General features: G+C 39.8%; 1 protein-coding gene across 1 annotated transcript in view; it reads left to right on the top strand.

Annotated features, from left to right (window-relative positions):
- Positions 1-12394, top strand: part of LOC149181237 (regulator of nonsense transcripts UPF3-like) — a 56489-nt gene that overhangs the window by 2938 nt on the left and 41157 nt on the right. The window contains exons 2-3 of the mRNA XM_089414125.1: positions 11041-11166; positions 11249-11344. Coding sequence (XP_089270251.1) covers positions 11041-11166; positions 11249-11344 — 222 coding nt within the window. The remainder of the gene's footprint in view (positions 1-11040; positions 11167-11248; positions 11345-12394) is intronic.

The raw sequence follows: 12394 nt of genomic DNA, 5'->3' as shown, positions 1-12394 counted from the left end.
CTCAAGGACCAAATTTTGTCTGTTGGCGAGCCCTGTCTGATAGGGAATTGGTACACACAACCCTTGATGGACTTCTTGCAGCTTGGGAAGTATCCATTACTACTATCAGCAATAACAATGTTTTGCCAACTTTTGATGAAATGATTGGAAGATGAAAGCAGGAAAAATCAAGGATGTTTTGAAGGTGCAAAATTCAGAGACATGAAGAAGGAGAACCATCTACCTTCACCGCACAAGCAAAGAAGAAGAAAGGAGAGTGAAAATCTTCTAAGCGAAAGTCCAAACCCAAGTCTTTCAAGAAGAGCATGAGGAATGTTGAATGATTTAACTGTCACAAGCATGGGTGCTATGCTCAAGATTGTCCAGAATGAAGATCCTCTTATAATCAAAGGAGTAGCAACAACTACAATAATCAGTCTCCTGATTGAAAAAGGAGGAATTATGGAGGAAGAAGATATAAAGGAAGAAGCAATGCTCACAGTGATTGTGATCAAGAGCCTCATCCTCAAAAGAGATACAAAAATACAAGGTACGAAAATATTGTTGCTGCTTCTCAATCTGAGTACTTTATGATTTTAGCTGTCTAGTGCTTCTCCTCCATATTCTTTAGATAGCTGGTTAGTGGATAGTGGTGCCTCTAGGCACTTCTCTGGTTATAAAGAAGTCCTCTCTAGTTTGGTTGAGAGGGAGATTGGTTTAAACATTATCCTTGGAGATAACACTACATACCTTGTAAAAGGGTTTGGTTTAGTTTCTTTTCATTTGGATCTTCGAGAAACTATTCATCTTCAAGATGTTTTATATGTACTTGGTCTAAAGAAAAATCTTGTATCTATATCTGTTCTAGAAGATAAAAGAATGAAGGTGGCTTTTATAAAAGGAAAGGTGTTAACTTGGCTAGAGAACAAAAATGAAAAACGCTTTTACTCTTGGATCGAGAGTCAAAAGGCTTTACAAGGTCAATGGGAGACCTATTAAAGTTATGGCTCAAGAATGCAATTTCAATCAAATTGAGTTATGGCACTGATATTTTCTCATCTTCGTTATAAGGCATTGCCCAAAGTAAAGAAGATGCTTTATGGAATGCCAGAAATCCAATCAAAATATGAGGGTGTTTGCCTTGGTTGTGAAAGTGGAAAGAAAACGAGAGGGCCTTATTCCCTCTAGCAGTACCAAATCTCATGACATCCTGCACTAATTCATTCGAATTTGTGTGGACCTATGCCAATGACATCTATAGGTGGATATTTGTATTATGTCACCTTTGTGGATGATTTCTCTAGAAAAACATGGATACACTTACCAAAGCATCGTTGAAGAAGAAATTTCTAGTCTTTAGAGATGCTTGGATTAAGGGATGTACCTCTTCTGGGTTCGAGACGTGGCTGATCAAGAACACTGAGATGTGTGCTCTTCCCCCTGGTTGAGCTCCCAGGGATGAGGAATTGAGCTACTGAGCTCCTGGGGATGAGGGACCTCCAATTAGTAGTATGCCCCAATCATGCATCTTGTTTCCCACCCATCTGGCCAATGGGTGCTGGCTACTTGAGATCAGATGGTGATCCTTACCAGTCATGGTAAGTTGTATCTCACTCAAGTTCGAAGATGTTGGTGTTCTTGAACAACATGGATTCTTAGCCTTTGAGCTGAGCTATTGTGGATTCTTAGCCTTTGATCTGAGCTATTGTAGATTCTTAGCCTATGCGCTGAGCTCTTATGGTTTCTTAGTCTTATTGATTGAGCGAAATTCATTCTGGGTGGTAGCATGAGTCTCCCCAATGGTATTTGTTCCAAGTTGTAGCATGTGAATGCAGGGTGGAAGCATTTGGCTCTCCGATGATTATTGGGACTAGGTTGAACCGTTGAAGCTTGAGACTCCCTGGTGAAGGTTTCTTGGCCTTCATTTGGACGAGCTTGGATTCAGAGTGGTAGCAGTAACTCCCCTGCCATGAGTATTCTTCTTTAGATTCGAGAATGTTCAACATGAGTCATGATGATTTGGCAGGTACAACAATTTTGGCTTTATTGATGGAAATTCCTCCCTAGTTGAGAGGTAGTGTTGAATTTTTGAGCAATTAGGGAGAAATTTCCCTATAAATCATTTTATGTGGTTAACCCCTTTCACCCTTGAAGCGAATTATTTCTCAAGAGAAAATTATTTTTCATAAGAGCAAAAGTTAAATATTTTATAAAGTAATTAGACATGTGCAAAATAAAATCACTTAAGTGATTCAATTAGACGTGCAAAATAAAATCACTTTATCTATTTCGAATGGATCACTCTAGGAGCTTCCAAAACTCTTAATTTGAGGAAGGGATTTTGCCTTAAAGATTTTTATATATTGAAGAGAAGCCTTCATATGCAACACATCGAGTTCTCTTTCTTGCTTTGGTGATCTATCTCTCACATCAGTAATTTATTTCTCTTATTATCAATAGCAGAGCTATTGCATATTTGTAGATCTCTTATCATCATTGGCAAATCTCTTATTATCATTCGCAGATCTATTGTATATTTGTAGATCTCTTATCGTCATTGGCAAATCTCTTATTATTAGTAGCATATCAATTGCATGTTTGCAGATCTCTTATCATGATTGACAAATCTATTGTTATTAGTAGCATATTTATTTCAGATTTACAAATCTCTTATCATCATTGGCAAATTTCTTATTATCAGTAGCAGATCTCTTATTATCAGTAGCAGATCTCTTATTATTAGTAGCAATTGTATTGTAGATTTGCAGATCTCTGAGCATCATTGGCAGATCTCTTATTATCAGTAGCAATCTCTTACTATCAGTAGCAAATCTATTGCAGATTTGCAGATCTCTTATCATCATTGGTAGATCTATTGTTTGGCAGATCTATTGACAGATCTCAGAACTCTCGTTTAGCTCTCGCACTAGTGGTTTATGCTTTTGTTATTTGCTGATGTTAATGCTCTCGCTCGAGAGAAGTATTATTGCAATTGGTATTGCTCTCACACCAGAAGATTTAGCTCTTGTATTGATCTCGCTCTAGAGATATTCTATTCTTGATATTGCTTGTACACCAGAGTTTGATTGATAGTATATTGCGCTTGCTTCAGTAGCATTCTGATCTTGCTTTTGGAGAATATTGCTCTCAATATTTAGATCTTGTACTTGTGCACTTTGTTCACGTACTTGTGTCTGTTGCTCTTGTTTTGAAAGCTTTTGGAGACTTATGGTGGTATTTTGAAGTTGTCATATTAAAAAGGGTTGTTACTATTGTTATTTGTAAAAGGGGTTTTGTACTCTGATTATGTATATCTGTTGAATATTTGAAGATGATCTAATAGAAGAGCATTTTAAAAAGGGTTTTCCTCCATAATGGGGTTTTTCCTTGGGTCTTGGACCAAATCCTGTGTCTTGTTGTTCATTGTCTGTCTTCTATGGTTTATGATCTCAGAAATTAAATTTTAAATCTGCAAAAATTTAACATAAATTACAATTATAATATATAAATTTAACCAAGTCTAGTAGGATCTTGGTAGCTACATCTCATCAACGTACTTTTATATTGATTGTGTATCTCTAGTTGGATAGTGATGAAAATAATCACAACATACTACAACTTAGAATTAAAAAAATAGATAGTGATGCTCTAGGAATGCATCAAACTTGAAATATTTCTAATATGGTTACTGTATAAAGGAATTTGCTTGGCAGAAAACCAATCCACTTCAAGTAATGAAGGTCAATATTAAGGTGTTTGTGGCCACCTTATTGTTATTTGTAGGTGTTATTAGGTCTACAATGTACATAATATTTTATTAGAACATAGTTGGAGATAATTGGACACCATTAAGATGACTTATTAATTTATATTTTTTTGGGTTTTCATTTCTTTCGTTTAATGTGCCTGTTGGGTGAGTATTTTAACATGTCACACCTAATTTTTTCCAATGAAATTTACATCCTGGGAATCCCGCCTTTTGAGAATGCTACCCATGGTAAATTGGCCGGTCGCAATTTTGGCAACCTAACCTGGTGGGGACATTGAGGGAGGCTACAATATTCACAGAGGCAGCCAACCCAGGGACGCGACCCTCTGACCTTCTCCATGTTATTCTCAGCACTCAACCACTCGAGCTAACCGAACAGGGTATGTAATACCTAATTTATGAATTGTTAAAATTGGCAACTAGGGCCAAATTCCATGCGGGTCATCTCATTTATGGTAGCTGATATTTTTCCTAGATTCCTCTTGTCGAGAGGTGTAGGATTGATCTAAAGATCATTCGATTTCGACAAGTATTTATTGAGATATGAATTTATTTGTATTTACTTGACAAATTGTCAAGGTCGGCCAATTGTGAAATGTTTGGCACACATGCCCGGTGAATCATATAAATACAAGTGAGGTTGATTCATTTTATCATCATCTCATCTCTCTCTCCTTAGCTTTCGGTTACACAAGGAGCAACGCACACGTGGGAAGGAGGAGGACACAAAAGCTATTGAAGGTCTCTTTGACTAGTGTTGACCTTAGAAGAGTGTGGTTTTGGTGTCGTTGCTTCTCCTAGGCAGGGTGCATTTTTTGGCACGAAAATCAAGACAATCTGACCTCAAGTTTGACCAGCATTGACTGCCCTAGTTTGGGGCAGGAGGTTGATTTCAGTGAATTGCAGTTTGACTGTGTATTTGGGGCTATTTAAGGGTTGATTCTTCAAGTTGTTCAAAGACTAATTGATCGGGAAATTGACCAAGCATATCGTAGGTCAATTTCATCTCGTTTGACTTTTGCTGATTTAGGGTTTGCTGCTGCTGATATAAAATTACAGAATTCTGATTTTGTACTATTTCTCTCTGCTAGACTATTGAAGATAAAAGAAGATTTGATCAAAGGGATTCCCCGCATTGGGGTTTATCGCTGGCTAACCGCCACATCTTGTGTCTCTTGTCTTGGCTTGTTTTCTGTCGATCGTTTAATGTTCTATCTGCACTTTACTTAATGTATATGTGATTGCTAATCAGTGGTTAATAAGAAGAAAAGAAGTAAATTGCTCTAAGCATAGAGCATACCATAATTTAACATGGTATCAGAGCTGAGGTGAAGACAAAGCCCAAGCAAGAGCAATCACCGAAGGTTAGCAAGGCTATCTTAAAAACTACATGGTGTCCTCAACACTCTTCCTCGCCGAAGACAAGCTCCGTGAGAAGTCTGACTATCACGGATGGAAGATGTCTCTCAATCTGACTTTAGAAGATCAGGGAGTGTTGGACCATATGAGAGGCAATATTGTTGCGCCACCATCAAATGCATCTGCTGCTGCCAGAAGCAAGTGGACCAAGGGAGACTTCAAAGCAAAGAAGATCATCCGGGACTCTATCGACAAGCGCCTGGTGGCCTGTGTTTCCAAGCTAACCACCTCCAAGGAAATCTACGATAGATTGGTGAGTTTATTTAAAGTGAATGATGCAAATCAAGTTTTGTTCCTTAGAAATACGCTGAAGGAAATTAAGAAGGGCAAAGATGAGAGTATGCAAGCATATTTCTTAAGGATCACTAAGATCAAGCATGATATCCTATCTATCGGGGAAGTAGTTCCTGACAGGGAAATGAATATCACAACTCTTGGTGGACTGCCATCTGAATGGTATATATGGAGGACTACTCTTCTCAACAATAATGTCATCCCAGGATTTGAGGCACTAATGGCTAGATGTATTCAAGAAGAAACAAGGATGGAAGAGCAAGAAATGCCCGCACTTAAAGGAAATCCCTCTTCCTTTTCTTCTCATGCGAAAAGAAGAAACAACACTGGGGCTAAATCCAAAGGAAAGGCTGGACCAAAGGGTGGAAGAAAAGGATGATGTTACAATTGCAACAAAATGGGCTACTATGCGAGGGAGTGCCCTGATAAGAGGGACTCACACCATGACGATGATCAAAATCACTCTCAAGGCAATCAAAGAAATGGCAGGTCCAATGGCAGAGGTAAAAGAAATGTCGGAAATCAAGGAAGAGGACAACCCTTCAAGAAGGCAAGAACCTTCAGGTATGAATCTAACGTTGTTAACAATAAGCAAGATGAATATTGTCTACCAGTAGCCCTCTCTACTACTGCTCCCACGGACTCGCTGGGAAATTGGCTTATTGATAGTGGTGCCTAAGGCACTTCACTGGTTTCAAAGAAGCTCTCTCTAATCTGATAGAGAAGGAGACCGACCTGGAAATTGTTCTTGGGGATAACGCAAAATATCCTGTGAAAGGTGTAGGGAATGTCACTCTTCAATTGAATCAGGGTAATACAATTCATTTGCAAGAAGTCTTATATGTACCTGATCTCAAAAAGAACTTGGTTTCTGTTTTGGCAATGGAAGACAAAGGCTATAAGGTGACCTTCATTGATGGCAAAGTACGTGTATGGAAAAAGAATTTTAAAGAAGCTTTCACTCTTGGGTTTCGAGTTGATTCATTATATCAGGTCAGAGGAAGTCCGCTGGGTGTCATGTCTTGTGACACATCACTTCAGTCCGAACTTATGGCATTGGAGGTTTGCTCACCTTCATTATAAAGCTCTACCCAATGCAAGACAAATGGTGACAGGGATGCCTGAGTTCCGAGTGGAGCAAGAAGGTGTATGTCTTGGATGTGCCAAAGGGAAGCTCAAAAGGGGACCATTCCCCTCAAGCCAAAGCAAGACCTCCGATATATTGAAGTTGGTTCACTCAGACATATCTGGTATGATGCCTGTAAACACCTTGGGAGGATATTTATATTACCTCACTTTTATAGATAACTATTCTCGCAGGACTTGGATATACTTCTTGAAAAAGAAGGATGAAGTGTTCACTTGGTTTTGTCACTTCAAAGCCTTGATTGAGAATCAAACCAAAAAGAAAATCAAGATATTAAGGACTGATAATGGGACTGATTATGAATCCAATGAGTTCCATGACTTTTGCAAAGAGGCTGGCATTAAGAGGGAGACTACAACACCATATACTCCTGAGTAGAACGGTGTGGCGGAAAGGAAGAATCATACGATTGTGGAAACCATCTGTGCTATGCTCCATGATCAAAGACTTCCGAAGTTTCTATGGGCTGAAGTTGTGAATATCGCCGTATATGTGCAAAACTGATGCCCTCAGCAAGCATTGGGTTCCAAGACTCCCGTAGAGATGTTCATTGGTAAGAAACCTGGCGTATCTCATTTTAGAATTTTTGGAAGTTGTGTATATTTTCATGTGGCGAAGGAGAAAAGGAATAAGTTGGGTGCATCTGGAAAGAAAGGAATCTTCGTGGGCTATAGCGAAAATACCAAGGGCTATAGAATCTATGTGGCTGGTCAAAAGGAAAGCTCTTAGCAAAGTTGACAATCTTCCTACTCAAAGGGGATCTAAAGAAGTTGACACTAGGGAACCGAAGGAAAAGGAATGAGGCGATGCTCGATGTGGAAGAATCTATGGATCCTATTGATCCCCCTCTTGCAAGAGCCTTCCTCTTCTAGGAAGAGGCCTTCATGGCTTAGGGGGACACTGGATGATGCTGAAGGACACATTGCACCAAGAGGGACTTTCTGCGGATGTAAGAAACCGACCAGGTATCAGGGATACTTGACCATCATGAGCACGATCATCCAAAATGAGCCTTCATCATTTGCAGAAGTTGTCAAGCATCAAGTATGGAAGGATGCTATGACTGAGGAATATGAGTCCATCATGAAAAACGATGTGTGGGATGTGGTCCCCAAACCCTAGGACAAAGTAGTTGTCACTTCGAAATGGCTTTAAAAGATAAAGCATGCAGTTGATGGAAGTGTAGAAAAATATAAGGTTCGTTTTGTCCCTCGTGGCTTCTCTTAGAAGAAAGGTATAGACTATGACGAGATATTTGCACCTGTTGCCCGATATACCACCATCTGCTCGATCATAGCCCTTGTTGCTTTGCAAGGATGGAACCTACATCAGATGGATGTCAAGACCACATTCTTGCATGGTTCGATCAAAGAGGAAGTCTATGTGGAGCAACCCGAAGGATTTGAGATTCATGATCGGGAATCTCACGTGTGCAGGTTGAAGAAAGCCCTCTATGGGCTAAAATAGGCACCCCGAGCGTGGTCTGAGAGGATCGATAACTATCTGATGAAGCTAGGATTCACTAGGAGTGAAGCCGACCCTAACCTTTACTTTAAGGTTGAAGATGACAAACCTCTCATACTGGTGTTGTACGTTGACGACCTCTTTCTAACAGGTGTAGACCCTCTCATTCTCAAATGTAAGAGGGACTTGGCTTCTGAGTTCGAGATGAAAGACCTAGGACTGATGCACTATTTCCTAGGACTGGTAGTCTAGTAGAAACTAGGGGAGATTTTCCTATCTCAAGGAAAATATGTGGTGAAAATATTAGATAGATTCGGTATGGGGGACTGCAAGCGTGTGACTACCCTGATGGAGCTTGACTTCAAGAAGTTAAGTGGTAGTGCTGTCAGAGCTGTTTTACAAAATGCTACCGAGTATCATCAACTCGTTGGAGCATTGATGTTCTTGGTGAACTCCCGTCCAGATATATGCTTTGCAGTCAACACGTTGAGTCAAACATATGGTTGAGCCTCACCACACACATTGGATTGGTGCCAAGAATCTGTTGAGATATCTCTGTGGCACAATCACTCATGGGTTGAGATACACTGCGGAGATGTGAGACTACTTGGATATACCGATGCTGATTAGGTAGGCAGTGTGGTGGACCGAAAGAGCACTTTCGGGAGCAAAAGTCGGTGGCTTTGAGCACCGCCAAGGCAGAGTACATTGCTGCTAGTATGGCCTCTTGTGAGGCTGTCTGGTTGTGGAAGCTTTTCAGTGAGCTGTTTGATTTCACATTGGATACTACTGTGATCCTGTGTGACAACCAGAGCGGGATTCGTTTATCAGAGAATTTCGTATTTCATGATCGCTCCAAGCACGTCGATATCGGGTACCACTATATCCGGGATATGGTACTGCGGGGAGCAATAAGGTTCCAGCATATCGGTACAAATGAACACGTCGCTGACATTTTGACGAAGCCCTTGGAAAAGGTCAAATTCTTGACTTTTCGAAAACGACTTGGTGTTGTTGAGAGACCCTCTTATGAGGGTCGTGTATGATGCATATATTGAGCTCTGGGAGCTCCAGGGGGCGCGGGGTACTTCTTGGAGCAACATGCGACCACAGGGCGACTCGCCATCCCTTAGTGGTGCACTATGTACAGGGTGAAAGGTTCAACCTTCCCCTGTGACATCCCGTGGCGACTGTAGGATAGGATGATTAGTTCTCCTGTGGGCCAGGATGATTAGTTCTCCCGTGGCGACTGTAGGACAGGATGATTAGTTCTCTTGTGGGCTAGGATGATTAGTTCTCCCGTGGCGACTGTGGACATGATGATTAGTTCTCTTGAGACGACTATTGGACAGGATGATTTGTTCTCTTGTGGATAGGATGATTAGTTCTCCTGTCGAGGCATCCTACCCATGCAGTCTAGGACTCATGAAAAGTACTTCTCATCTGATCAATGAGTAGGGAAATGGGGTTAGGGACCATTAGTAGTACTATTGATGGACGCATCGTTGTATCTATCGTACTCCCTATGCTAGGATGACCTCCATTGATCTGAGATCAATGATGCTGATCTGAGATCAGTGAGAGTGGTATGACACTCTGAGATTGACTTCGGGTCAGTGGAGGATGGTATGATATATCCTCGATCATTTCCTCTTCATCGTAGCAGAGCAGAACAGAGCAGAGCAGAGCCAACAACGCAAGGCAGTGCATTTGATGGCTGGGACAGTACCGACAGTCAAACGGATTAGCAGATGGAGTTCTCCTTAGTTGAGAGGGAGTGTTAAAATTGGCAGCTAGGGCCAAACTCAATGTGGGTCATCTCATTATAGCAGCTGATATTTTTCCTAGATTCCTCTTGTCGAGAGGTGTAGGATTGATCTAAAGATCATCCGATTCTGACAAGTATTTATGGAGATATGAATTTATTTGTATTTACTTGACAAATTGTCAAGGTCGGCTAGCAGTTAAATGTGTGGCACACATGCCTAGTGAATCATATAAATACAAGTGAGGTTGATTCATTTTATCATCATCTCATCTCACTCATTTCTTCTCTCTCTCTCTCCTTAGCTTTGGGTTACACAAGAAGCAGCCCACACGTGGGAAGGAGGAGGATGCAGTAGGGCAAGGAGGACGCAGAAGCTGCTGAAGGTCTCTTTGACCAGCGTTGACCAAGCGTTGACCTTAGAAGTGTGCGGTTTTGGTGTGGCTGCTTCTCCTAGGCAGGTCACATTTTTTGGCATGAAAATCGAGACAATCTGACTTCAGGTTTGACCAGTGTTGACTGCCCTAGTTTGGGGCAGCAGGTTGACTTAAATCAATTGCAGTTTGACTGTGTATTTGGGGCTGTTTAAGGGCTGATTCTTCAGGCTGTTCGAAGACTAGTTGACCGGGAAATTGACCAAGCATATTGGAGGTCAATTTCATCTCGTTTGACTAAGTTTGACTTTGCTGATTTAGGGTTTGCTGCTGCTGATATAAAATTACAGAATTCTGATTTTGTACTATTTCTCCCTGCTAAACTATTGAAGATAAAAGAAGATTTGATCAAAGGGTTTTCCCGCATTGGGGTTTGTCCTTGGCTAACCGCCACATCTTGTGTCTCTTGTCTTGGCTTGTTTTCTGTCGATCATTTAATGTTCTATCTGCACTTTACTTAATGTATATGTGATTGCTAGTCAGTGGTTAATAAGAAGAAAAGAAGTAAACTGCTCTAAGCATAGAACATACCATAATTTAACATAAACTTAGAAATTAACTGACTTTCATGGAGGACTTGTAATCTCATATGTATAGGCAGTTTCTGCATATGTGAACTGCTTCTCTTTTAATTTCTCTCCCCTGATTTTTATGCTGTACGCATTGTAAAGCATTCCACTTTTGATATAGTGTTTGACATGTTATTTATTAGAAAATCATGTTCTTTATTTACACTATGTAGTAGTAGTGTTTTATGAGCCATACTGATATTGTACTTTTGTGTTTAGCCACTTGAATCAACCATACTCTCGGGCCTATATTGAATTTAAGAGAGCAGAAGATGTTATTGATTTTGCCGGAGCTTTTGATGGCCATCTCTTTCTTAATGAAAAAGGTTTACCTGATATTCCTTATACCCAATGTTTTTAGGATTATTTTATCACCCATTTTTTGACTTCTGGCATATGTGTTCTCAGGTACACATTTCAAGACTATTGTGGAATATGCACCTTCACAGCGAGTCCCTAAATCATGGATCAAAAAGGATACGCGAGAAGGAGCAATATTCAAAGGTCTGATTACTCCATAAGTTGTAGTTTGAGGAAATTATTGTATGAAAGAGTATTTATCATTGCTTGGCTTGTTGAATTGTCTTGTCAAGTCTTAGAATTAATTGAATACAAAGATTGGTTATTTTCTATGTTCTACCAAGTTTCTGGGATGGGGGAGCAAGTGAATGTGGAAATGCACACGGGGGATGTGTGGGAGGTACCCCCAAATTTTAAGTAAATTAATGGTTGATTTGGGGGGGGGGGGGAGTGTGAGCAGGCATTGGGGTACCTAGCATAGAGGCCCATCTCTAAAATTACAAAAATAAAAATAATAATGATAAAATCCCAACATTAACAATTCATCCAATGCAAATTCATTGTTGTGCAATATAAATAGTAAATATTAAACAGTAAAATACTAAATCTAAATTTATAAATGATATGAACATGATTGAGATTGAAATTCAAAAATGAAATACTGTATACATAGATTTAGATTCATATTCTCTAACCTAATTAGCACCAAGCAAAATAGCTAAGTTGCACGAAACATGGAAACATGAATGCCTGGACATGTGGCCCCCCAAAATGGGTACGTGGGAGGACATTGTCTATAAAGAATAAACAAGATAGATATGTAGTTATTTATTTATTTATCTAAATAACACATTATCTTGCAAGAAAATAACTGATTAAGGAAATGAGAATGATCCACTTCGATATTATTAACTCAGATGTTTCCATGATGCAAAATGCCATAGTTTGGTGATCTTGAATAGTGCCTATCCCATACCCCCATACATGATATAATCTGGTGGAAATGCCACAATCCCGCCAATCCTAAAATCTTGAAAACTGTTAAGTCTGCTGAATTCTGAACGGGATATGAAATTTCACCTTCTCCATATGAAGTCTGACAAGGTTGGAACCACTCTCAAACATCTTGAAACAATTGACGGTATGTTAAAATTTAAATAAAATGATAGAAAAGTTATGATAAATGAGATAGTAAAAGTGAGATAAAATAGAATGTCAAAAGGACCAAAAAAGTAAGATAAAAGAGAACGTCAT

Source organism: Pinus tabuliformis, chromosome 3_2 (genome assembly GCF_031772625.1).
Source record: "Pinus tabuliformis cultivar Carrire ecotype Pingquan chromosome 3_2, CPIR1, whole genome shotgun sequence".
Classification (NCBI taxonomy): Eukaryota; Viridiplantae; Streptophyta; class Pinopsida; order Pinales; family Pinaceae; genus Pinus; species Pinus tabuliformis.
Note: the sequence above shows the minus strand (reverse complement) of the source record. Positions and strands in the feature narration are given on the sequence as shown.